The 26,011-nt window shown below is 54.0% G+C and overlaps 5 protein-coding genes across 5 annotated transcripts; 2 read left to right on the top strand and 3 right to left on the bottom strand.

Annotated features, from left to right (window-relative positions):
* Positions 1-36: 36 nt before the first annotated feature.
* On the top strand, positions 37-6,664 carry CH63R_05469 (Polyketide synthase; the record flags this gene model as incomplete). The annotated part of the gene is made up of 5 exons (XM_018300444.1): positions 37-669; positions 730-5,557; positions 5,636-6,001; positions 6,059-6,138; positions 6,203-6,664. 5 exons carry the CDS (start codon positions 37-39, stop codon positions 6,662-6,664), a joined length of 6,369 nt encoding a protein of 2,122 aa, XP_018158294.1.
* Positions 6,665-8,076: 1,412 nt separating this feature from the next.
* On the bottom strand, positions 8,077-9,971 carry CH63R_05468 (RadH flavin-dependent halogenase; the record flags this gene model as incomplete). Its single annotated transcript, XM_018300443.1, has 5 exons — positions 8,077-8,426; positions 8,500-9,039; positions 9,100-9,525; positions 9,698-9,780; positions 9,841-9,971. 5 exons carry the CDS (start codon positions 9,969-9,971, stop codon positions 8,077-8,079), a joined length of 1,530 nt encoding a protein of 509 aa, XP_018158293.1.
* Positions 9,972-10,589: 618 nt separating this feature from the next.
* On the bottom strand, positions 10,590-12,355 carry CH63R_05467 (Glucose and galactose transporter; the record flags this gene model as incomplete). The annotated part of the gene is made up of 4 exons (XM_018300442.1): positions 10,590-10,832; positions 10,903-11,005; positions 11,037-11,813; positions 11,874-12,355. 4 exons carry the CDS (start codon positions 12,353-12,355, stop codon positions 10,590-10,592), a joined length of 1,605 nt encoding a protein of 534 aa, XP_018158292.1.
* A 1,978-nt stretch (positions 12,356-14,333) lies between these two features.
* On the bottom strand, positions 14,334-15,594 carry CH63R_05466 (uncharacterized protein; the record flags this gene model as incomplete). Its single annotated transcript, XM_018300441.1, has 2 exons — positions 14,334-15,307; positions 15,363-15,594. The coding sequence occupies 2 exons, from the start codon at positions 15,592-15,594 to the stop codon at positions 14,334-14,336; spliced, it is 1,206 nt and encodes a 401-aa protein (XP_018158291.1).
* A 2,515-nt stretch (positions 15,595-18,109) lies between these two features.
* Positions 18,110-19,128, top strand: CH63R_05465 (Archaeal flagellin n-terminal-like domain-containing protein; the record flags this gene model as incomplete). Its single annotated transcript, XM_018300440.1, has 5 exons — positions 18,110-18,136; positions 18,193-18,408; positions 18,475-18,680; positions 18,753-18,841; positions 18,950-19,128. 5 exons carry the CDS (start codon positions 18,110-18,112, stop codon positions 19,126-19,128), a joined length of 717 nt encoding a protein of 238 aa, XP_018158290.1.
* Between the last annotated feature and the right edge of the window lie 6,883 nt (positions 19,129-26,011).

Here is a 26,011-nt window from a genome sequence, read left to right as displayed (position 1 = left end):
ACATTTGGTTTGCTGTAGAGCGCAGTTCGAATTACCATGACGCTCATGCCGTCCAACACGACCCTCTCGGCGGCCGTATTCTCCCCACAAAGCAGCCCACCGCCATCCACCCACCTTTCTTATATCCGGACCAGATTGCTGGAGGACCCCAGCCTCGAGCCCTTGAAGGATGCAATTGTCAACTTACCAGAAACATGGCAAACCTTAACCGCCTCGAGACAAGACGTTTCCCGCCTTGAGCTCGCGAGCAAAGCCATCGGAAGCTTTCCGCAATGGATCGAGACCGGAGAGTCGGACGTGCTTGAGCAGGACATGTCAGGCATCATCACCTTGCCTCTCCTAACCACGATCCACATTGTCCAGTACCTCTCATTCATCAGAGGTGCTGGCCTGTCACATTCGGATTTCCTGCGAAGCGTCGTCCAACGCGGAGGGGTCCAAGGCTACTGCATCGGTCTGTTGTCCGCTGTCATCGCCGCGGCTTCAAGAGACGAACAAGAGTTGGTGCAGCATGCGGTGGCAGGCCTCCATCTATCTCTCGCAATCGGTGCCTTTGGAGATTTGGGACAGGCATCTTCGGCATCATCATCGCCATCATCGACGAGGACTCTGCAAATTTCCCTGCGAAACCACGACGACGTCCATGAGATACTGGGCAGATTCCCAACCGTACGTTCTCCATCCCCGACCGTCTCATCTCATCTCTGAACAGCTTACCAACCCTTGCAGGCCATCCTCTCAACCATCACGGAACCCAGGACCGTGTGCTTAACCGCCCCTGAAGACGATATGGAAGCTCTCAAGGCGCATGCAGACAAGCAGGGGCTCCGGCCCAGAATGATGCACATCCGAAGCAACCTGCACAATCCAGAGAACGAAACTCTCGCACGGCAATGCTACGACCTGTCTAGGACAATACCCTTTCCAACATCAGACCTGCTCCAGGTCCCTGTTCGTTCAAACCGGACTGACGAGTCACTGGTGGGAGAAGGCCAGCTGCTGAGCCAGGAGATCATCACGACTGTTCTTACTTCGCGATGCGACTGGTCTCAGGTCATCCAGAGTCTGGCTCGGGATCTTGCACAGACGAAAGAAAAGCGTCACAGTCTCGCCCTTTTCGGCATCGGTGACGCCGTCTCAACGCCGCCCTTCCAACAACTCGGGCTCGAGGTTTCGAAAATACACGTCTTGTCAACCATGCACGCCTCCCCGGCCCCCATCGTCCCTACGAGCAACCTAGACCAGTTCCCAGACGACGCCATCGCCATCGTCGGCGCCTCGTGCCGGCTCCCCGGCGCCAACTCTCTAGACGAGCTCTGGGAGGTCATCTCGCAGGGCCAAACCCGGCTGGAGAAGCTCCGGACCGACCGTTTCGACCTCGGGGGCTCGCACAGGGCGGCCCAGGACCGCGACTGGGTGACGAAGCGGGAGTTCTACGGCAACTTCATCGACGACGTCCGCGGCTTCGACAACGCCTTCTTCGGCATCAGCCCCCGCGAGGCGGCGTATATGGACCCCCAGCAGCGGATCCTGCTGGAGACGGCCTTCGAGGCCATGGACTCGAGCGGCTACCTCCGGCATCACCGGCGCGAGCGGGGGGACCCCGTCGGGTGCTTCATCGGCGCCAGCTACACCGAGTATCTCGAGAACACGAGCGCATACACGCCCTCGGCCTTCACCGCCACCGGCACCATCCGCGCCTTCTTGTCCGGCAAGATCAGCTACCACTTCGGCTGGACGGGGCCCTCCGAGGTCATCGATACGGCGTGCTCGGCCTCGCTCGTCGCCGTCCACCGGGCCTGTCGCGCCATCGCAGCCGGCGAGTGTCCCGTTGCCCTGGCGGGCGGCGTCAACATCATCACCGGCGTGAACAACTACTTCGACCTCGCCAAGGCCGGCTTCCTCAGCAAGACGGGCCAGTGCAAGCCGTTTGACGACTCGGCCGACGGCTACTGCCGCGCAGACGGCGTCGGACTGGTGGTTCTGAAGTCTCTCCGCCAGGCGGTCTCCGATGGCGATCACATCATGGGCGTGATCCCCTCCGTGGCCACGAACCAAGGCGGCATCGGGGCGCCCGGCATCACCGTCCCCGACGGCATCTGCCAGAAGGCGCTCTACAGCACTCTTCTCCGCAAGTCGGGAATCAAAGCGGACCAGGTCTCCTACGTCGAGGCCCACGGGACGGGCACGCAGGTCGGGGACCCCATTGAGATCAGCAGCATCCGCCAAGTCTTTGGGGGCAGTCAGCGGACGAAACCGTTATACATAGGCTCCCTCAAGGCCAATATCGGCCACAGCGAGACCGCCGCGGGCGTGGCCAGCCTCCTCAAGGTCCTCGCGATGCTCCGTCACCGGGCCATCCCGCCTCTGCAAGGCTTCAAGCGTCTCAACCACAAGATCCCGCCCCTGGAAGAGGACAGGATACGCGTCCCTACCGGCTTGGTTCCGTGGAACGCCGTCTCTCGGGTTGCGTGCATCAACAGCTATGGTGCTTCCGGTAGCAACTCTGCACTTCTCTGCTCCGAGTGGTATGAGGAACACCATCAGGGGCCTGCAGACATCGTCGGTCCGGTAACCCGAGAGTATCCCATTCTCCTGAGTGCAACGTCAGCTGAGAGCTTGCAGAGATATGCCAAAGCTTTAGCTGCCCATCTTGCTAAAGACATCAAGGGAGTGACACTCGGTGACTTGTCGTTCACCCTGAGCGAGCGACGCAAACATCACAGCGTCCGCTGGTCAACGACATCGACCGACCTCACCGCACTCATACGCCAGCTGCAAACATGCGGGCCACAAGACTTTTCCATTGTACCTCGCATCCCAAAGAAGTCCGTCCTCGTCTTCTCCGGCCAGAGCAAAACGACCATAGGCGTTGACCCCTCCGTGCGCCAGCAGAATCCCCGCCTCGAACACTACATCCGGACCTGCAACGAGATACTCAGAGGCTTCGGCTGCCCCGACATACTGCCTTTCCTCGGCCGGACGGAGCCCATTTCGGACCCCACGGTCCTGCAATGCGGCACCGTTGCCGTACAATATGCCTGCGCGCGGTGCTGGATCGACGGCGGGCTCGAAGTCGCCGGCGTCGTCGGCCACAGCCTGGGAGAGCTCACGGCACTGGCCGTCTCGGGCGTGCTGTCTCTGGAAGACACGTTGAAGGTTGTCTTCACACGGGCCGAGCTGATCAAGGCCCATTGGGGAGCTGAGCGAGGGACGATGATGGCGATCCACGCGGATCAGGAGACTGTGCAGTCCATCATGGACGCGGTCGAAGCAACAGTCGACTCCCCAGACGAAGCATTGGAGATTGCCTGCTACAACAGCGCCACCAGCCACGTCGTCGTGGGTAAAGAGAGTTCCGTTGTCTCTGCCGAGAAGATTCTCCAACAAGACGCTCGGTATCACGGCATACGATTCCAACGGCTGAATGTGAGCCACGGCTTCCACTCCCGCTTCACGCAGCCTCTTCTGGATGGTCTTTCGCAGCTAGAGAGCACTCTCGTGTTCAACGATCCTGCCATCCCTCTGGAGACAAGCACCCGGGACTCAGTTCCCTTTACCCCCAAGCCCACGGCCCAGTATCTCGCCAACCACGCCCGAGACCCCGTGTTCTTCTACGATGCGGTCCGTCGGTTAGAGCAGAGGCTTGGTGACTGCGTCTGGCTGGAAGCGGGATGGGCAACTCCCATCATCGCCATGACCAAGAGGGCCACTTCTCGTCTCGATTCGCATACCTTCCAGTCGGTCCCATCCATAGCCACTGCCGCCTCAGATCTTTGGCTTCAGGGCATTGCCGCCACGCACTGGAGTTTCCTGACACCCAAGGAGAGCGGCTTGAAGCACATCCATCTGCCTCCCTACAGCTTCGACCACCCAGAGTACTGGATATCTCATGTGGATCGCGCCATGGAAGAGCGTAAAGCTGTAAGAGATCTAAAGGACGACTCCATCAGCCAACATGGTAGCCAACAAGTGCAACAACTCGTCAGTCACATCAGCACCGATGGTACCTCGTACCAGTTCCGTATCAACACAAACACAGAACGCTACACCAGGATTGTCCAAGGCCACGCTGTCCGGCAGAATCCGCTGTGTCCAGCGTCCATGTACATGGAAGCCGCAATCATGGGCATCGAGCAGCTTGGAGCTTCTGCCAGAGGCAAGACAATCATCTTTGAGGATGTCGTGTTCGACCGGCCCCTCGGGTGCGGCCCCGATCTTGACGTTCACCTCAGTATCGACGGACCCCCCAACGCCGACGACGGCTCATGGAGGTATACCGTTCGGTCGTCCCTAGGACAGGCTCATTCTAAGGGATCGTTCCATGCGACGAACTCTGAGAACCCCGATTTCCAGGTGTACGGGATGCTGTTGTTGGACAAGATGAATTCGCTGAGAGATGATCCCGAAGCCGAGAGGCTCAAGACAGCCACTGCATATTCAATCTTCTCCGCAGTAGTCGAGTACGCGAGCCTGCTGCAGGGCATCTCGAGGATAACGCTATCGTCCAGGCAGTCTTTGGCGGAGATCATCGTTCCGAAAACGGCCTTTGAAGCATCCGAGAGCACAGTCACCAAGTTCTACGACGCAATCACCCTCGACACATACATCCAGGTCCTCGGCCTGCTTGTCAATAGCAATGCCGGCTCGAGCTCGGAGGACGAGATCTACGTCGCCTCCAGCATCGGCAAGATGGTCGTCTCTCCTACGGATTTCGAAAAGCCGCAGACCTGGACCGTGTACGCCACGTACTCGGCCGTCGACCACAAGACCTCCACCGGCGCCGTGTTCGTCTTCTCCGAGGACAAGAAGCTGCGAGCCTTTGCCACGGGAGTTTCTTTTGTCAAAATACAGGCCGCCAGGCTGGAGCGTGTCTTGAAGGCGGCAAACTCGGGGGCCGCTGTCCCAGCCCCAGTGGAAGCCGCTCCCATTAACCACAGCATAGCTCGCCCGGGACTGGATTCCGGTCAGCCCAACCACCATCAAGCCGTGGTTCGGAATGCCGACGAAGTTTCCAGCAGCAGCACTGATTTGACCGCCGTAAACTCCAGGAGAGGCAGTGACACTTCCCGCAAGACCACGGAACTCAAATCCATCCTCTCTGCTTACACCGGTGTTCCCGCCGCAGAGCTCAAGGATGACCAGAACCTGGGCGACATCGGTCTGGACTCGTTGGGCTCGATGGAGTTGGCGGACGAGATCGAGTCAAAGCTGGGTCTGAGTGTTCAGGCAGACGACTTGTTGCTCTGCAGCGTCGGGTCGCTTCTGAAGTTATTGCATCCCTCGGATGGGGCAGCAGCTGTCGAAGACCAGGCCGACAGCACAAATACCACGAGTGACTTTGCTGCAGACGAAATCACCATGACACCGTCGTCCCTCGGGCTTCAGACAGCCTCTGGACTCCCAGCTAGCCAGAGCGGCTCTTGGACAAGGCCGTCGAGCCCTCTGGACTCCAGATTCCGCTTGGAGACGGCAGTCTACAAGGCAGTTGACGGACTCGACATCCTGGCCGACCTGTATATCCCAGCGGAGGTTCCCCCTCAACCGATGATCGCTGGTATGAAGTCCCCCCCCCCCCGCGCGCCTCTCAATATGCCAAACAGAGATAGTCATGGCTGATACTTTTAGGCTAAAGCCCTGCTGATCCATGGCGGTGGGCACCTCACGCTGTCCCGAAAGGCCGTCCGGACCGCGCAGATCAGGTTTCTCCTTGCCAACGGGATCCTCCCCGTGAGTGTGGACTACCGGCTCTGCCCTCAGGTCAACGTCATTGACGGCCCTATGACCGACGTTCGCGACGCCTGTAGTTGGCTGCAAAGTGACCTGCCCCGGGTCATGGCGGCAAAAGGATTCAGTATCGACACTTCGAGATATGTGGTCGTCGGCTGGTCTACCGGAGGCACGCTCGCCATGACCACGGCGTGGAGTCTAACGCAAGCCCGTATCCGTCCTCCATCGGCTATACTCGCCTTTTACTGTCCGGTTGAGTACAATCCTCAAGGTACGTTCTTGAAATTCACCCGTCAACACATGTGGCCACTGACAGCAGTTCCTCCAGCGCCGACAATAATGGGTCACGAAGTCGAAAAGCGGACAATGTCCCTGACCGAAATTCGCAAACTCCTCTCCACTGAACCAGTAAGTCATCTCTACTCCCATGCTCAAATTGCAATCATCGATTCCTAACCCCTTTTACCCCCAGACTGCCAACCACGCACCCAATAGTCTCGACACGACCAAGCTCGGCTGGGTCAGGCGCGGAGACCCGCGGTCGGAGCTCGTACGCGCCCTGGTCAAAGAGGATAGAGGCATGTCGATCCTCTTCAACGGACTGCCTCCGGACGGCGAGGAGCTCCCTTACCCGGACGCCGATCGCGCCGAGGCCTTCAGCCCGCTCTGCCAGGTGCGCAAGGGGAACTACCGCGTCCCGACATACCTGATCATCGGGGACCAAGATGACATCGCGTCGTTCAAGAAGGGGCAGGAGTTCGCACGGGCGTTGGAGGAGCACGGCGTGAGGAGCGGATTCCTGCCCGTGGAGGGGGCGAAGCACATCTTCGACCTCGGCCTCGTCCCCGGGAGTGAGGGATGGAACGCTGGAGTTGGTCCCGGCTACGAGTTCCTGCTGAAGGAGCTCGAGAGCAACCAGCGTGGCTTTGCCTGAACAACTCGACATGTTTCGCGAAGGACCTGTTTTCTGTTGGTACCTTTGGGTATATTTGCCTGTTTTTCCTGCTTTTTCTTTGCCTAATTTGTACGATTTGTCGCTGGATTAGCGTCACTGATAAAGCGATATAGACAGCTTGTGTTTAGTTCTAGTTGTGTAATGTAAACAGTGAAAAACCTTTGAATTCATGTGAGAACACCACATAATGATCACTTGCTTTCCAGTTTACATCGTTGTAGAAAAGATGAATCGTTGCAACTCAGTTTCGGCCCTGTCTATTCAACTTTTTACCTCAACTACCAACACTTTTGGAAACTAAGAGGCAAAACGCTCTGTTCGAATACACGTCCAGGTGAGTGGCCTCCCCAACAGGCTGCATGTGACTGCATACACACATTCGATTTCTTTTCAACAGAAACAGACAAACTCCATGTTAGGCGTGACTTCTGACCGAGCCCCTGCTCCTTTCCTGCCTTCGTCGCTGTTCGTGTCCTCGACTAACCCTATATCTGAGTCCGCTAATTCGGTGGGCCATCGTGCCAAGTATCACAGCCCGTCTCCGTATTTTCGGCGCTTTTCCCCCTTAACCCTCTGATTCGGTGTCTAGACTCGGCCTGCTCTCCGGTTCGGTGGTTTTCCTTGCCGTATTCGGTGGTTTCCGGCCAGACGCGCTCATAAACGGACCTATCAAACTGCCATCTAGAACCACAACAGCACCCTTGTCTCCTCCCAGGATGGATGTTTTTGGTCATGGTCAAAATAGTCATCATACACACTCTACTACAAAGCGAGAACACGCCGAGACTTCTATTCTCGGCACTCCGTGGTTTGATCTACGCGCTGCAAGGCACTGCTTGGTATTGACGTATTGACGCCAGGGAGATCATGCTGAAGGTATTGCAAGGGCCATGCCATCATACTTGATCCTGGAACATAGCGTGTGTTCGATGAAATGCAGTTACTCTCATACCCAAAGCATCTTTGCTGTACTCTTGTGAGCCATTGCTATGCTTCCTTATCACATAGATCAAAACGTGCCAAACTTAAATTACAAATTAGGACCCAAGGCTCAGTCGGTATATCTCGCCAATGTTACCATCGCTTAATTAATCTTGTTCCGCACTGTTCACAAGCTTAAAACCTACGCGGGACTGTACACATTATACCTAGCTTTCCACACGTTCACGACATCATCTAAAGGACGGCGCTCCAAGGTGGGAACATGGAAACAGGTAGCAGAGATGTTTAACATTGTTTGCGTTTTCTCATTGGACTCGCGTTGAAGAGACTGCTGCCGGCGTGGTGCTCTTTAAACTCAATTGTCCTAACTCGCTACACAATCATCTAGTGTCTAATAACTCCTACAGGATGAAGGACGTGAATGAAATGAACATCCCAAAGCAAACGTCTCAAGCCGCCACCACTCCATTCGTCTCCGCCTTCTTCAAGCCCAGGCTGCCCCTGACCAGGTTGGGCACATATCCAACGATGGAGTCGGTGCCGAAAGTGTTGATGTTGAAGGTGTCCTCCGTGCGCATCATCTTTCGGGCGCGGATGTGATTCACTGCGTTCTGCTCCTCGACCGACAAGTCGGGGTTGTAGTCCGATCCGGCCGGGGCGGCCGAGACGGCCTTCATGACCTTCTCCTGGTTCGCTTCGGGGTTGACGGGCTCGAAGGCGTGCGCGCAGAACTCGAGCGTCTTGTTGAGCTCGTCCTGCGAGAGGTTACCGTTGGCAGCGTCCGCCGTTCCCTGGATGACTATCGCTTCCATGTTAGGACCCCCCTGCAAGCTTTATCCCAAAAGTCTCTCTCCTTTGGACTCTGAACTTACTAGGCCTGAAGAAAGAAAAGGCTCTGTCAAAGTTGTCCTCGTCGAAGTCGCTGAGGACGGGATCCCCCTGGAAGCGCATCTGCTTGTAGGCGCTCAGCACCACGAGCAGGAACCGCGTGTAGGCCGCCGCGACCTTCTTGCTGTGCCACTCGGCGGCCGTTGCCTCTTCGCTGTCGCCGCGGATGGACGCGGCGATGGTGGTGGCGGCCGAGAGGGCTCCCGTGAGGGCGATGTGGACGCCGGACGAGAAGAAGGGATCGATGAAGCAGCCCGCGTCGCCCACGATGCGGGCATTCGGGAACGCGTAGGACGAGGCGCTGTAGGAGTAGTCCGAGGCCGACTTGACGTCGCTGACGAACTTGCCGTCCCCGACGAGGACGGACAGAAGCTCGGGGGCGAGCTTCAGGCTCTCGTGGTAGAACTCGGTCGAGTTGAACCCGCCTTGCTGTTTCTTGTGCGCCGCCAGCTTCTGGTTCATGACGACACCGACGGAGGCCTTTCCGTTGTGGAGGGGGATGAACCAAGCCCAGCCGCTCTCATCTGACGTGGCATTAGCAAATCCACTACCAGGAAACAGTGTCCGCCAGCTCGCGAACTTACCTGTCAAGGCCTCGAAAAAGGGCGAGTTCTCTCTGGGGGTGCCCGGGGAGAACTTGTTGCACCCCTCCCAGTAACCCCAGTTGGCGACGTTCTTGAGACCCTGGTTGTAACGACGGTTCTTCATGTACTTTGTGCTCAGCAGCCCGACGCGGCCACTGGCGTCGACGACGTAGTCGAAGGCGATCTCGCCGGTCTCCTTGGTTTCCGCGACCTCGTAGACGGCGGCGACCGGACGGCCTGGGTTGAGGTTCGGCTCGCCCTCGGGAACCGTGGTGGCGTCCTCGAACCGGATCGACTTGATCTTGACGGCGTCAAAGATCTTGGCGCCGCACTCGCCGGCGTGGTGGAACATGAGCTGGTCGGCCTCGGAGCGAACCACGTTCCAGGCATAGTTATTTGGGCCGCCAGCAGCCAAGAAGTCGGTGTCTACGAGAAGTCAGCCACGGCTCTCTCAACAGCCTTCATCGAGCATTGACTCACATCCAGGACGCTTGTCCTTGTTGAGCTTGAAAGACGCACCAGGCTATAGACGTGTCAGCACAAACATCTTGGAGCAAACTGGGCCGTCAGTCATGATTTCTTGCCTTCTTGATAAAACCATAGGAGTCAAACTTGGCTTCCAAGTCGATAAACCTGAGCATATGACGCATGGATGCGAGCATGCTCTCGCCAATGTGGTATCTAGTCACGTCTCAGGTGAGAACAGTGTTAAAAACACCCGCTCTCTGAAATGGAACATACCTGGGGAACTTGTCGCCCTCGAGGACGACAACATCAATGCCCTCTCTGGCCAGGGCGGAGGCAGCATAGGAGCCTCCCGGTCCGCCACCAATCACCAAGACGGTGCATCTCTCGGGAATAGCAGGAGACATGATTCTCAGGGTAATCAGGGGGAAATGGCACGAGATTGAGTTTGTATGTACTACTTGGTAACCCTCCTTTTGGACGCTATAGAGATTCCTCTCGGGTTTATCTACGCAAAATGTGCCGTCTTCGGCGATTTTCCACCGGTCCCTTGATCACCACCACCGCGTCAGTGTCGTAGTGGGGGAGGCATAATCCACCGAGAGTAAACCAATGACGCTTACATTTAATTGGTTTCAATGTCACACTTGGTTTCATAGCCTTGTTCAAGCAGACTATTACTATGAGAAACAGAAAACGCAGTCGATGGTGTTGTTCGAAAAGACATCTAGAAGGGGACTCGACAACTTTGCACCACAGCCCTACTTTGGCAAGCTGTTATTCATATAGACTTTTTTCAACTAACACGTTCTTCAAGCTCTCTGCATTTCTGTTATCCAGAACAGAACGGACTTTGACTGCCAGAATGTTAACAGAGTTAAGGTTACATTTCCAATGGCCTTGCCCTCCCAGAAGACCTCCCGCTTGGTCCAATGCCGACATGAGTGATTGCACTTGTTGGCCATCCGAAACACTTTAAGAGGGATGCACAGTACAACGCAAAGGTTGGCTACCAGGTATTGTGGTTACTCTTCGTGAAGAGACGTATTCCCGGATTGCTTTGGGTTCGGTACCAGCAGCCAGCTGATGCCCGTCCCAGCGATCAAGGCGACGAGGACAGGCTGTAATATGCCCACTCCAGCGCGAGACGCAATGATGCCCGTCATCACGGGGAAAATAGATCCCCCAATCTGACCAAACACAAACACGAAAGAAAGTGCTGTTGGTCGGATCTCTGGCGAGAAGAGCTTGGAACCGACAGAAATACCCTGCACGAGAATTGAGAGGATTAGATATCAAGACTGTCATGCATTTTTTCTACTTCTGGAGACAACTTACGGTTGCAAAGAACGGACCAGAAAAGAACCCGACAAAGCTCACGGCCACGGAGGCAGCGATGATGTTGGGGACACTGTGAACCTCGTCAGCAGGGGCCACGGAACTATTCGTGGGACAAGTTTGGGGGGACTCACAGCCAGAAGACCAACTGGAAACCGATGCAAAGGACAACATAAACTAAGACCATTCTCCGCTCGCCGAGACGATAGGTAGGCTCGGCCAGAAGGAGGCGACCCAGCATCGCACCCCCGTTGAACCCGGCTGGAACGTATCCCATCTGTCCGAGGTCGCCATTGCGGATTTCGACGAGGTACTCCACGATCCACCCGCTGGCCGTGATCGAAGCCCCAAGGAGGAAGAAGAAGAAGAGGCTTATCATCCACATCGACTTGTCCATGAGAGTAACTTTCACCAGCTGCGAGGCGCTCTTCTTCTCTCCGGCGTCCGTCTGCGGCCCCCCATGCTCCGGCGAGCCTGACTTGCGTCCCAGCTTGATGGTGTCGCGGAAGGCACAGAACGTCAGAGCGAGGTTGGCGGCGCCAATAGCCAGCGGGAAGGTGTAAAATAGGTACCAGCGGGAAGTCTCGCCGGCGGAGGCGATGGGCGTCGCGATGAAAGGCGCAACCAAGCACCCGGCCATGTACAGGGCGTGGATGAAAGCAAGCCAGCGGTGGGCGGCCTTCACGCTGGCGACGTAGGCGTTGGCCCCCGCGTCTTGGTAGGCCTGTCCGAGGCAGACGAGCCAGAAGGTGACGACGAAGAAGGGGAAGGGGGGCCTCCACACACGGAGAGCGTGGGCCAAAAGTTGGAAGAAGGCGCCGAAGGTGAGGAGGCCGCCGAGGTTGAACTTCTGGCTGAGATAGGTGTTTGTGAGGGCGGCGAGAAACCAGCCGAGGAAGTTTGCTCCGTATCTGACGCAGGGTGTTAGCACAGCAGCCTCTCAGCGTAGCAGAATCTGGGTGGAATCGTACACAATGGATACAACAGCCGTACTAATGTTGTAGTCGCGAATCATGTAGGGGAGAAGAGGCCCGACGCTGCCATCGTTGACCCCGGACATGAAGAAGGAGAAGCCGGCGGCAACAAGCTTCAATAGAGTCCTCCTGTCGAGTCCGTCTTCGTCGCAGGGCTCTGGGTGTGTTGCGGGTTCCGGAGCATCTCGTGATGGGGCTCGTTTCGACGCGTCGGCGAGCTCGTACGACTCTGTCAGCGCGGGTTCTTGCTGCGTGATGGTCGCCATTTTGACCCGACAATCATCGATTGGTGGTTGACAGTACCTTGCGACACGGTCTAGGGTTTTTGAATAGCCGCCTCCGTTGGTCTTATGTAGGAGAGAAATTGTTGTGATCGACGTGCCGGGGGCGGCTAAACGGCGGCTTCGGGTACGACAAGCAGCAGCTTCGGGGTGGGCAGTGGCTAAACTCCGGAGCGACTGGGTGGGTCCCGCTGTCATAGGCCCCGCTTATCCCGATGAATACCGGGCGCCGGCGCGGGTGTTCGGGCCAGCATCCGCCTGGACCGGAGGGGAAATAAACTGGAGTAAGGAGTGTGTATGCTCACACAACTGCTTGTGAAAGTGAGGGAGCTGCATAAAAATGAGAGGCGTTTGATTCAGTGTTGATTTTGTTGCAATGAAATTTCAGGCTCGCAATATGGCCAGGAGCTGCCTCGCCACCAGGCCTTTGTTTTCTCAGTATTATCTTTGACCACAACAAGCGCCGATCTTGTTATCCTCCAACACCAAACCCTTCAGCAACAAGACTAATGATTATGTTCTCCAGAGTAGGCACTGATAGTGACGTCACAAGAGATGGTATTCGTGTCGCAAACATGTACGTTACAGCAACAGATGAGGCAGCGTGGTCTGCAGCTCAAATCTGCAACCACTTGGGATTTCTGCTTCGCAAACTCCTCGGGTAATTAAAGCAGACCCAACATGGATACAGCCTGCTTTTTGACGACGGGTAACAATTGTCTAGTGGGTGTTTATCGTTTGAAACGGTCTACAAACTCTCCAAGTCATGAACGGTTTCGCCACGGAACTCATCCCATAGATACACAATCCGAACTAAAGGGAGTTCGCGGATGTGATGTGACCCGTGTGGCAGTTGGAATTCAATCACAGAATGGTGATGGATTGTGCGGAATAGTCGAGTATCGTCGTCCAGCCGGGATTTCCAGAGCATTGGGGACAAGAATGGAATGACTCGGTATCATTCGAACTAAGTATTGCCAAAGGAACCTCAACATTTGCGAGCGCCATCATCCAGTCGGAGCTTGTGCATGAACACTGTCGAATACGATATGAATCTCTTTGTCATAGCAATCGATTCAATCGTCGATCTCGATCAATAATAACAACTTTCGATTAGGGCAGGAGCTCCATAATCTGTAAATGCTGGAGGGTTAGCGCCGCGAATGATGTCGGTCGATGAAGTATAAGCCACCATGACGGCCTGATGAGACGAAGTCACTTTCCTTGATTGTCGGCCGACAGCCTCGTCCGGTATTGATGACATCAGTTCGGCAGGCAAGCAATATGTCACATCAAGAACTTGTGACTGACGCTTTCAATGCCGTCCACCTTTCGGGACCGGCGGTTGAGATACTTTTTTCCCGGTGCGTTGCGAGAAAGAGCAGTTGCTCGCCCCTAGAGTCTGATGATCGTAGGTCCTACGATGTATGTGCACAGACATGGGCTTTTGAATTCCCCCGTTCACCGTGTTACAGTACTGGTTTTCAATTTTTAACCACGGATAGCACAGAGACCCTGGGCTTCAGACTTGCGTACGCTAACCGGATATACCTGCCGGTAAACAATAGACATCCGCCAGTGCCTCAGCATAGTCTCGCTGGAACAGAATGTTCACATCTGCCGTCGGTGGCGTGTGACCGCCTGGGGCAAACACAATGGCCATCCGCATCGCATGGTGGCCACTTCCCGCATTGCCCGATCAGGAAGGTGAGTTCTTGAGTCATTCGACCGAGGTATGCAAACTTTCGCTGAGCGTTGCAAACTCTCGAGAAGGTTGGGGTGGGCATACATCGTACTGTTGCTGGCGGGGGAAAACGCCGCACATATTGCTCCGGCCTTAAAATAGCAAGGTTTCATGCATTGTCGATCGGACGGAGAACTCGACAAGGCCAAATCAGACGTTACCTGATTGAGATTCACCAATGTCCGTGAGGCAACATCGGACACAAACTGCGCTGCTTTGGTTTTCCGGGATGGTTTTCCCCCTTGATTCTTTTTTAAATGTCTATCTACTTTTCAGGAGAAATTTACTTTTTTGGTGCAGAGGATCTCAATAAACAGAAGCAAAGAAATGGAATGCGTGGGCGTGGAAACAAATGTCTGCAAGATGCCGCTGGCCATGTCTCTAGAACTGTACACCAAGCGTATCCGTACAGAGAGAGATAAACCCCGATCATCAGTCCAAGTTTGCCAAAAGATCTCGTCGCTTGATGAAGCGGACTAGTCGGCGTGTGTCATGCTGCTCCGAGTCCCTGACGGCCCTCCGCGCCATGTCGCTGGCCCCATCCTCGGCTGCTCCTCCGGCGGTTTTACCCGCTGCCGCGGCTCCGGCGCCGGCGCCGGCAGCCTCCTTGGCCTTCTTCTTGGCCTCGGGATCGTCATCCTTGCCCTTGCCCTTGCCCTTGCCATCCGGTCCGGCTGCCTCGGTACCGTTCGCGGCTGCTCCGGGAGGGGCAGCCTTGCCCTTGGCGTCTTTTCCTTTCGCATCCTTGGCCGCCTTGCCCTTGGCTTTTCCATCGGGCCCGACCTCGGTGCCATTGACGGCTGCTCCCGGAAGAGCCCCCTTCCCCTTGGCATCCTTTTTGGCATCTTTACCCTTTTTCCCTTTCGCCTTGCCATCAGGTCCCACGGGTTCCGTGCCGTTGGCGGCCGCAGCACCCGGGCCGGCAGCCCCGCGTTCACCCTCGGCCTTCTTCTTCGCATCGCCCTTGGCCTTCTTCGCGTCGTCCTTGCCCTTCTTTGCCTTTTTGCCTGCGGGATCGGTTCCATTACCCGCAGGTGGAGGCGGAGGGGGAGCGTTGGGATCGGGAGGAGGGGGACCTCCTTCAGGAGGAGGCGGCGGCGCTTCTCCGTTGGGTGGCGGAGGCGGAGGAGCAGCGTTCGGATCAGGGGGAGGCGGCGGTTCCTCGCCGTTCGGCGGCGGCGGAGGAGGCGCACCATCGGGAGGTGGCGGTGGAGCGGCATTCGGGTCAGGAGAAGGCGGCGGCGCTTCTCCGTTGGTTGGCGGAGGCGGAGGAGCAGCGTTCGGGTCCGGTGGAGGCGGTGCTTCTCCGTTAGACGGTGGCGGAGGAGGGGCTGCTGCACCAGAAGCCTGTGAAGCAGCTGGAGCACCCTCAGCAGCTAACGGGGCAGCCTCCGGGGTTGCATCGTCTAAAGAGAGTCAGCCGGTGAGTCAAAGAGTCGTCTCCGTGTGCACCTGACAAACCTTGAGCTTTGCCGTTGTCGGCACCAAGAGCAGACAAGACGCTGGCCACGTCCATCCTCTGGACGAAGTTTCTGATGTCGAGGTTTCGTGCTTTGATCGAGGAGCTGTCCAAAGACCGCTTTGGGTCCTCGGACACCTCTGCATCCTGGCGAGTCTCGTAGCTGGCAGTCACCGCCGCATTGAATAGCAGGACTGCCACGGCGGCTTGGCGCCATGATAGAGTAAGATTCATCGAGGGCAAACGTTGAGAACGGACGCGTATGATACTAAATGGTGTAGAAATTCAAACTCTTCTGCGGCATCAAGCCTATCAGAATGGAAGAAAAAGAAAAAGAAGCAAAAGTCTACGCTGTAGACTGTGACAACAGCAACAAGAGAAAAGAACGGGATGAGAAAAAGGTGTCTGCAAAGGATAGGCTTGAAGCTCCGGACCGACAGAGAGAGAAAAAAAAGACGAAAGACTCGGCCTAGATATACCCACGTTCGCCACATATGTGTGATACCTTGAGACTCGGCCGGGTTAGTCGGCCGTCTCTGCTCTCCATCGGAGTACCGCCATAGTAACTGCGGGCCAACCCAGACAATACTCACATCTTGAGCAGGGGCCAGTTTGAAGAGGATATTGGGGGAGGGATGGAACATGACACCACTTGAGGCGGGTGTCGTGGTTGGACCGAGTGTGTGGCCTGGCCCCAAAATGTAAGCATCGAGAGCAAGGAACCCGAGAGAAGGATTGCCCGCCTCGTTCAGCAAGGAACGTGATGCGCGAGGGGCTCTGGCTTCAGACACGATGAGAGAAACGACGCTGTGACAAGCTTCGGCCAGTGTGCGGGTCCAAAATTAGATTCATAGTCGAGACGATTCGGACCCCAGGGGTGGTGGACAAGAGGGTTTCATTCTGGAAGGGCACGGCCTTGTTGGACAGGACTCGAAGACAAGCTTAATCATGTCTTATGACGCGACGGCCAGCGGGGATATACGCTTGGGTCTCCCGTCCTTGAGTGAGTTTCTTTTTCTTGCTGCAAGAAGAGGAGAGAGGACACCAATGTCAAACAAGGTGTGCAGGGGGGGACGCCGTGCCTGTGGTGCCGACATGATCGGGAAAGGTTGTGGGTAAGGGGCGAGAAAGATGCCTCCTCCACCCTGTCCAAGAGCACACCTTACCGATTAGTATCTTTTTTGGCGGCCGGGGTCTGTATTCAGGGAAACCCTGTCACACATCTCAAGACAAGGCCAGCGACCATCACATCGCCATTCCGTCTAACCTCATGAGGAGAATGGCACGACCTCGAGGCGGTCGTCTTCGAGGACATCATTCATAACTTGTCCATCCAAAACAGGTTGATCGTCAGCATCGGAGTCGGCATACCGAGTCGGAAAGCACAACATCCGCCTCAGCGACGTTGTAGGCAGTAGTCCTCCGCTCAGGCAAGGCGTTGTATTCCAGTAGGCGACTTTGGCAAGACGAGACAGCCCCACGCGTGTCTGGAGCGCAAGGTTCCCGAACCATCCGTCACGAGTGCTGCGGGCGGCAAGTGGGCAGATTCGAGGAAATGAACGAAGCCGACAGCCATCAGCTCGAAGACCATGTCAAGATGGTTGTCAGGAAAACGCCGGGGCTCCAAACGGAGAAAAGGAAAAGAGATGGGAAAAGAGGAGGCGCAGGTGCAGCTGAGCTGAGCGAGTGAGGGTAATCCAGGCTGAATATCGTGCATCCCCGAGACACAAGAGGAAAGACGTAGTCCAAGTTTGCGGGGACCTTTATCCCCGGCAGTCATGCCGTCTTTGTCCGTAACCTGCCCTGCCGCGGAGGGTATAGCTTCATCGGTACTGTCGCAGGCTGGCTTTCCTCGATGCTGGGTTAGGGTGGCTGATCTTCGACATCTCACTGGCGTTTGGTCCTCGGAGTAGATTCCGCCCCAAGGCGACTCCAGTCCACGATCGAGGCCAGCGACCCAATGGCTGCGACGTATTACTGGTGCCCGCCAGAGGCTGTGAAGCCATTGTGGAAGGGCGCCAGGCATCCGGCGCAACGAGCCTTCTTCTGTTAAGGAAAGTTGTGTCACATGGCCCTCCTCACTAATAGCAGATGCCAAGAAGCCATTTGTCATTCCCCTAGGTTGGACAAGCATTTCATACGCAGTGGGCAGTGGTGCAACGATGTCAGCTCTAGATCATATGTAGTTTGTGGCTTGGGCTGGAACCGATCGATGGCTATGCGACTAGGCCGCATACGTCAAAAGTTTGACTCGTCGGGGTCGCAACCAGCGATTTTCATACCCGTCGGTGTGATGGGCTTGGGAGCGGCAAGGCAAAACAAATATGTCACTTCCCAGCAGTTGAAAGCTTGGTCTATTGCCTCGACAAATGCGGCCATGTCTTGTTCGTTTACCAGTGTTCCCAGACAAAGAACGAAGAGTGGCAACTTTCCGATTGTCAAAACTCGGTTTGCCGCTCGACAAAGTCGGAGAGTGCTAGTGCTCTCTCCTGCCCGGGCACCAAAACCTTGGCTTTTCCCTTGCGTCCTACTCTTTACTCATCCCTCATCTCTCTACATCCCGCATCGCAGTCCAGCTCCAAGACTGTTCATACAACGAAGTTCGGTGTTGACTCTCAGCAGTCTTGGATTCAACTACCGCGGTTCACCGACGTATTCTCATCTTACCTGAAGAAACCACTCTTCGGCTGTGGCAGCCATCCTTTGATAGCCTTGGCTTCGGAGGTAGCACGGCTATCCTCTGGGCAGCATGGCTATCGGCCGAAAGGAATTCCTAGTACGCAATTTACATGTATCTATGAGCATGTGAATAGCTGCTGACATGGTATCTAGACGGCGGAGTGGGTCCTTGTCTTTCTTTGCTTCGTCGTCGTCTTGGCCCGACTAGCAGTACGCACATGGCACAGAATATGGTCTTTTTGGCTATCCGAGATATTCCTCGTGCTCGCCCTCGTATTCTTCATTGCACTCGTCGTTGGAGATACGTACACAATGTCTATAGGCAAAAACGCTTTTGTCGATGAGTATTTTGATGAAGGCTTTGCAAAGGTATGTACATTACCCGCTGTCCAGCCCGCGACAAATAAGCAGATAGATACTGATTTGACTGTGTAGTGGAAATTTGCCAGTTCAGTCATCTTTGATCTGGGCTTTTACCTTCCAAGATTTAGTCTGCTGGCTTTCTATTACGAGCTTTTCCCAGCAGCCGAGAAGAGGTTACGACTGTGCCTCCACCTTGTCACAGCTTACTGTGCTTGTGCGTTTGCCACAACTACATTTGTGGACATATTCTGGTGCGGCGCTGATGTATCCCTAAACTGGTAAGCCACTCATGTTTTTCATGCCCAGTGCCATGGCACTGATGATTTTTGATGGTCTCTGACTCCCCTCAGGGTAGATAGTGAATCGGTTTGCACATTGGCTAGTTGTCCGGAGCCCATGTACATCAATTGGTCCATCGGAATCACCTCAGAATTACTTGGTAAGTTCCACAACAGCGCCTGCAACTGACCAAAGCCAGCCCCCCCCCCCGGTTCGTGGGCAAAAGTCAGTAAAGTTCCGTGACACTAACTAATGCATTAATTTCAAGTCTTTGCACTACCATTTGGAATTCTCAGGTTAAAAGCTTTAAAAATGAAAGACAGAAGAGCTTTGCTATGTATCTTCCTCCTGGGCATCGCTACCCTTATCACCAGCACTGTACGGTTTTACCTTACAGTGCAATCCATTTGGTCATTTTCGACCTGTAAGTATCCCCCTTACGTGTGACTTCAGTTTAGTCAACTAATCCGTCTTAGATCTCGTTGGCTCCGTTGAAATCGCCTCCCAGATCATTGTCATCGCCCTACCAGCCCTACGACCATTGCTCAGCGTCGTGGTGCGTTGGTGGAGCAAACACTTCCATTCAAGGATAGGGTCCCAAGATATAAAACAAGCTCAGCAAGTGCCTGGCACCGCTGCTAGCCACCAAAGCAAAGACAGAGTTGGAACGTGTTTCGATACCGTCGATACCACCAATGGGACTGCGTCACCTTAATTATTGTTATCGGGCATTGAGAAAGCTTGTTGAAAAGGACGAAGTGATACGATTCGCATTGAGCAGGAAATTTACAGGTAATGATGTATATACGTAAAAGCAAGTACATGTGCAGCATGTTTTCAGCATGGTACAGCTCATATAAATTTAATGACTAATCTCTACACCATGAATCCTTGGATTATTGTGGTGCGAAATCGATACTTTCGTTTTTAGTTCTCCCAAACCTTGACCACGGTGCGTAATCAACCAAGTCATTTCATCTGATACCTCCTCGCTGCTGGATTGACACCCGGCCAAGTGTATTTCGGTTGAAATGCAGGCGGTTGTCTCAAACCAGCAGATATCTTTAGTATCACGGAAATACCCTTATGAGAAAGAAAAGAACGATCACTAAGTAGGTGGTGATGTTGCTGGTTAGTGTTATCTGCAGAAGTGAAGACGAGAGAGGTGGTGGCAGTGATGGCCATGGGCAGAAACAAGGATTGCCCTGTCGAACACTTGCTTCGCCCACACCTTGATAATCATAGTTTGATTCCTGAATGTCCTGGGGGAGCGATGATAAAGTTGACCGTGCAGCAGTAGCACTAACGACAGATGCGGACTGGTGGCGGACAAGTGTTCGTCAAAGGCATCGTTTCAGTCACGGAGCCAACACTACCCGGGATGCCTTCCTCTCCTGTCCTACACAGTACAGGTAGTTCTCAGCGTGTCCCCCGCAAGTGGCGGAATGTGCTGTCACACCCAGTAACAGATGGGTGCCAGGGAGGGTTGACATGCGCACAGCAGTGAACCTGGGAAAGAAAACTCAAACATCATCGGACGACTATTTAAAAGTTGCCAAACCCGTTTCACCTTGCTTGTTAGGGGTTCACATAGTCCGCTAGCTCGATTCCTACCGCAGCTCGCCGACATCCTGATAGAACATTATCGGAGCCGCACAGCTCACGGATCGTCTCTCCTGGGGGGCCACATGCCTGGAACAGGAACTCTGAGCAGCCGAATCATGTGGAGTCAGGTTCGCGGGTGAATGGGAGTTGATTCATCAACCCCGTCATCTGAAGGTCGCTAGTCTGTCAAACACAAGTCATTAGTACGCCAATTCTGGCCCCCAACTCTGTCATCATAAGGTTTGCAGATACTGATGCAAGTGCAAACGCCCGTTGTTCGTCTTTCGGATCTCAACTGTCCCAATGAATCGATTAAGTCAGACTACCCACTTTTCGGCACCCCCCCCATTTCGGCACCCCAAAAATGAAGCTATTCCCATCATACTCGTCGACTTCAATTAATCATTGACTTCTTCTAGATGCAACAACAATACAGCTTTCAGCTTCACTAGGGTATTCAGAGTCGCTGGATTCGGCTGCATCATCCTCTTTTTCCCCAGCCTTAAGTTGCGCCTGCTGGATGTCTTTGATGTTGGCGAACTTAGTGTTAGGATCCAGCTGGACTGCCCTTCTTTTCCTTACTGCAGTATTGGTGACTTGGGCCTGCAGAAGCTCCAGTTTCTGCTGGGTATTTGCCAGCTCATATGCCTGCTCGCTGAAGCCTTTTTTCACCTTCCTGAATAGAAGGCGTTGAGTAAAGGCATCATTCTCCAGCTCTGTGAATAGCTTCAACTGCCCAGCTAGATCCTTCATCTTCCTTGGCGTCGACCATGCCACTGCAGATGACGCAGATACCCATCCTTCAGCTTCCTTGCCTCCAGACTGCCCTTTGCTGACCTGATCAGATGATCCTGATGCTGCTGGTGTTGATGGGAGCAGTAGGGAGCTCATCAGAGGCTTCGCCATAGAGACAGGCCATAACCCTGTCCATTTCCAACCACTTCTAATGTTCTGCATCGTCATACCTGCAGTACGAGCCTTCTGATAACAGCCTATAAAGTTCCTCTTGCCTACAACAGTTGAATCATTCCACTGACCAAGGTATCCAAGCTCCTTCCTATAGGCTGCCTTGACAGGGCTGAAGACTGACTGATCAAGTGGCTGGAGGACATGGGAGGTATGTGGCGGTAAGAACAATAGATGGATGTTGTTTATATAGCATAACCACATAAAGTCAGTCGTTGTATGACTCCCATGTCCATCCATGATCAGCAGCCTGACCTCCTTGCCCTGAGGAAGAGTCTGAGGGATGAAGACCTTCTGCAGCCATTCAACTGCAGTGGCATCTGAAGTCCATCCATTCTCCGTTGCAGTGAACTGCCATCCTTCATAAGGGCCAAGGTCTAGAGGAAACCACTGCTGCTGGACTGCCTTGCCCTTATAGATAACGAGGGGATTCAGAACATGGCCCAGGGCAGAGATGCATTCGATGATGGATACCCATGCCCTTGATCCAGGCTGTTTCTTACGTACAGACTTCGTCTCAGACATGCCCAGCACCAGCCCATTAGATCCCTGGCCCTCAAGGATACCAGTCTCATCCATGTTGTATCTATTAGCTGGTTTGATGCTGGTGATCTCTGGTATGGCGAGTAGTTTGAACCAGTCCCTGATGACCTCAGTAGATGCCCCATTAACACGCCTAGAATCGATAGGGCGACTTCTCTGGACCTTGACTGATGGATTCCTCTTCAAGAAGGCTTGGATCCAGCCTTTTCCTATAGGCTCTGTATCCCCCATGGCATGGAGGATCCTTTCTGCGAATAGCCTCACTTGCAGATGGGTTGGGGCAACACCAAGGGCATGCTGAATGCGAACCCATTCAGCCAGTTTAGCCTCCTGACTAACAGAAAGTCTCTGCAGGTCAGAAAAGGCAATTGACCTTGGTTGAGTGCCCTTAATCCGATACTGAAGTGTTGATCTTGGGATGCCATACACCTGACCAGCCCTCTTAATGGGCATGCCGTTGGTTATTGCGTCAAGGGCCTGATTGACTTCATCTTCGGTATACTGGCCCATAAGGTCGAAAAGAAGCTCTGAGGAAAAAATGAGGTTATTCGCATAAGTATAGAAAATGTTGTTGATGTTGAAAGTTGAGGGGTATGTTCTGGTGATGAGGCATTTGAGGCATTTTTGGGGTGCCGAAATGGGGGGGGTGCCGAAAAGTGGGTAGTCTGACTTACCGGACATGAAAGGAATGCACATAACACACGATAGATCATGACATGCCTGTCTCTGCACAAGCGTGTCTTGACACCAACAGCAACTTCTCTACTAAGTTTCTAGGCCAACCTTAAATCCCTCGCTGGTGGGTGGTGATAAAGCCAAATTCACGCGGGTTCCATCGAGCGCCCGTGAAACAGCTCGTCCGACTCTTGCCAAATGCATAACCGCGTTCAAGGCCAAGAGAAGAGACCTCTTCTTCGTCAGGTCGTTGATGGCCTTCCCCGTAGCAAGCCTTGCAAACTGCAACATTGGCACCTGGACCGAGCGATCGATCAGCGCACCTTGTTTTGTGATGGGCAGGGAGATTGACCTCATCCATGTCTGCCAACAATGCTTAATCGCCAACCTGGTGGTTTCTCTGACGTGCACTGTCGAAGATCGACACAGCCACCGGCCAGTTGTAGGAGGTGGTATGTCGCAGAGTCTACGAAGGGTCTGGTCCTCTAATCACTCTACACACGCAGTTTTCTCCGCAGCGGTCTCCGCTATACCCTCAGTTCTCAGATGAAAACCATCTCAACCAGATGCATACAGCAGATCTTGAACAAGCAGATGCAAGGGATAGGCGAGTTGGTCCGCAATAACCCCCACCCGAGGCCCCCGACGTGTAAGAAGATCCCAACGTGATGGTAAGGTCATGCTTTCAATGAAAAACTCTGGTAGATGCGTTCAGTATTTGTCAGGCGTTTTGGGTCAGACTCTCCCATCGCGCCGACCTCAAATGAACTGCCTCGCAATTCAGATCGTATTTGTCTACACAACTAGACCAGGATCCCGGCTTGTGATGCCATCTTTGATCTGATTCGAACGGGACAGTTTTCTGGAGGCACAAAAGGTATGAAGCGAATTTTAGAGTGTCCGACACGGTCTGTTTGAGTGAGAGGAGAGCCGGTACTACGCCACCGCAAGAAGACTGCCTAGCTGAACTCGCATGCCTCACTCTGTCGTTATGAACCAAGGTGTGTTAAGAGATGTAGGCGCAAAGTCGGTCCATCTAAATTTTCTCCTCATCGGCTGAGCAAACCTTTCTTGGCTTTCGGATTTGTTCTCGGTGCTTCTCATGATCGGAATTAGAGGGGGAATCACACATGGCCCCAAGGCTCTCAGTCTCTGGCAGAGGTGTGTCTATCCTAAAAGTTGCCAAGGATTGACAACACGTCCCAGTTGTACGATGACCATTCTCTGCTGGTTCCGCTACTCCAGTCACTGGTGAAACTTGGGGCGAAACCTCAGTTCTGACTTCTCCATCCGTTGTCCTTATACATGATGCTCCGCTTCTGGGGCTGACCGCTGACGTCTCGTTCTCGTTCTCGTGTTCAGATTTCTCCGTCACCGTAAGCCATATCCTCTCTGGCAATCTTCCAGAGTTTTTGGAGAACCGAAAGTGCATGCTGGCCCTACATTCGTCGGTAACATCGCCTTTTGTGCCTGGATCTCCTCACCTACCTCAGCATGGAGCTTAACTTAAAGGTAATTTCCCATTCTTTTAGGTTGCCCGACGACCAGCGGGCAATCATCGCGCACACAATGTCTTGTTTCATGTCGGCAATGACACTGGCAGCCCCCCCCTGGTGCTCCAATATCCAAATTTAGATTGCACGCTGATTTTCTGGTGATGCTTGTTTCATGGGTCGACCCAGACTGTAGACAGAAGACCGGCCGACAGTAACAGGGCAGCGCCCTTCGATGTCACAGAGAATCAGAGTTGGTGAGGGTGTGGCCTGCACGGGGCTGAACGGCATAATCCGACACGTAATGCTAGGCGCTCTGGTGTACGTAAAACCCCTCCTCCTCTGCGCTAATCAATAGCTGGATGACTTGAACTGATCATGAAATGATCATATGCTGTTGATTTTTTGATAGACTCAAAGTCTGGTACTTCTACTTTTTTCCGTTTCGTTGCCCTACCCCCTTGTCATTGGACAGCCCGTGATCAGAAATGGTCGCCTACTAACTTGCCTAAATGGCGATGGATGCGACACCTCGTTGAGACAGAGAGCCTCATGTGATGCAATGATTGAACTTGAACTTGCTTACTTGATAAGGTTCTTCTTTGCCTTGTAACAACTAACCGTGGCTGCCGTAACTTTTGCCCGCACTCTCACTTCCGCCTCTACATGCCGCATGACCGCATTGGTCCCTGGTCCCGGTTCCCACAACCTGCCGGATATTCTAGGACTCCATGCAAGTCCAAAGATGCTTCGATCAACTATTCGCATCCCATTGAACCCTCATTCTCATTTTTTGAATATAGGAGGAGGTAAGCCGTGAGACAGGTTCTGATACTGCAAACACCATGTCCACCAAAAAGCCAGCCTGAAGTAACCGTCCAAGCCATGAGCAGAACAGAAAGATTATCGGTCTTGTTAACCAACTTTCAAACATTATGAAACAGAGAGACAGCTTGTTCATAACGCTATATTCATCGAGCAAGTCCTCTGGTTCCAATGGGCATAGAGAAATCTTGACTTTCCGCCGATGAACCAGGCATCCCAGGCTGAGGGCACAGGTTTGCAATGCCAGGATTGATCCAGTGGACAAAAGGTCTTGCAATGCGTTTAACCTCGAGACCTAAGACGCAGACCTCGAATTTTTTCACGCCTGACAATATGACCATGGTTTGGGAACTCCCGGTATCTGATACAGCCGGTCACGCTATTGCAACAGAAACAGGGCTACTCAACAATACTCCCCCGCCCGACTTTCCCAAAGTCCAACAAGGAATCCTAGCATGCAACGGTTCTCTTTGCTCGGTTCCCTCCATCCCGTGATCGAGTAGATGGTGTCATCAAGCCGGCAGCAGACTCCCATTGCGAACGCCCGTTGTGGACGCAAGACACCCATCCAGGGAGCCATGAGACGGTCACCAAAAGCATCTGGCAATCAGCGAGCAGTTGACTTGCGTTTACGAGGTGCCACCAATGAGTTAACTGAACATTCAGGACGGGATGGTCGACAACATCCATTCCGAGTCATCCTAGAAAGCTGGGACGCCATTGAACCATGACTCCTTCGTCTCCAGCCTCCCTCGGCTGCCCTTAGTCAATCTAGGCTTTGTCCTGACACCACGCGCCATTTGAGTTTCCCGACCGCCTCCAACGTCTCTCAGTACATACGAGACATCATTTCTTCGGCCGCTCCTGGATTTCAATCTTGCTCTCCAGGGAGAAACACTCGCTGCAACAACCTTGCGTCGAATTGCAACTAAGAGGATAGACCAATGGGTAGAGGTCCTGGACATGCTGGTCACATTCAACCAGACTGTTCTACACCAGGAAAGTCCTAGACACCATGCCTGTCGACTGCTAACTTTTCGGCAGTTTGAGTCGCCCACCTGTAAGTGATTCCCGTTCAAAGATAACGTCGCTGCATTCCCCGAAGAACTGAAGAGGTTCCGACAACGATCACCTAAGGGAGCGACCCAGGAAACTCCAACCTGGAAAAGGTTCAGCTACACTCAGACACAGTGAATTTTTGGTTTAATGGCATAAAGAATTCA

Source organism: Colletotrichum higginsianum, chromosome 4 (assembly GCF_001672515.1).
Source record: "Colletotrichum higginsianum IMI 349063 chromosome 4, whole genome shotgun sequence".
NCBI classification, from domain to species: domain Eukaryota; kingdom Fungi; phylum Ascomycota; class Sordariomycetes; order Glomerellales; family Glomerellaceae; genus Colletotrichum; species Colletotrichum higginsianum.
This window is presented reverse-complemented; position numbering and strand designations above follow the sequence as displayed.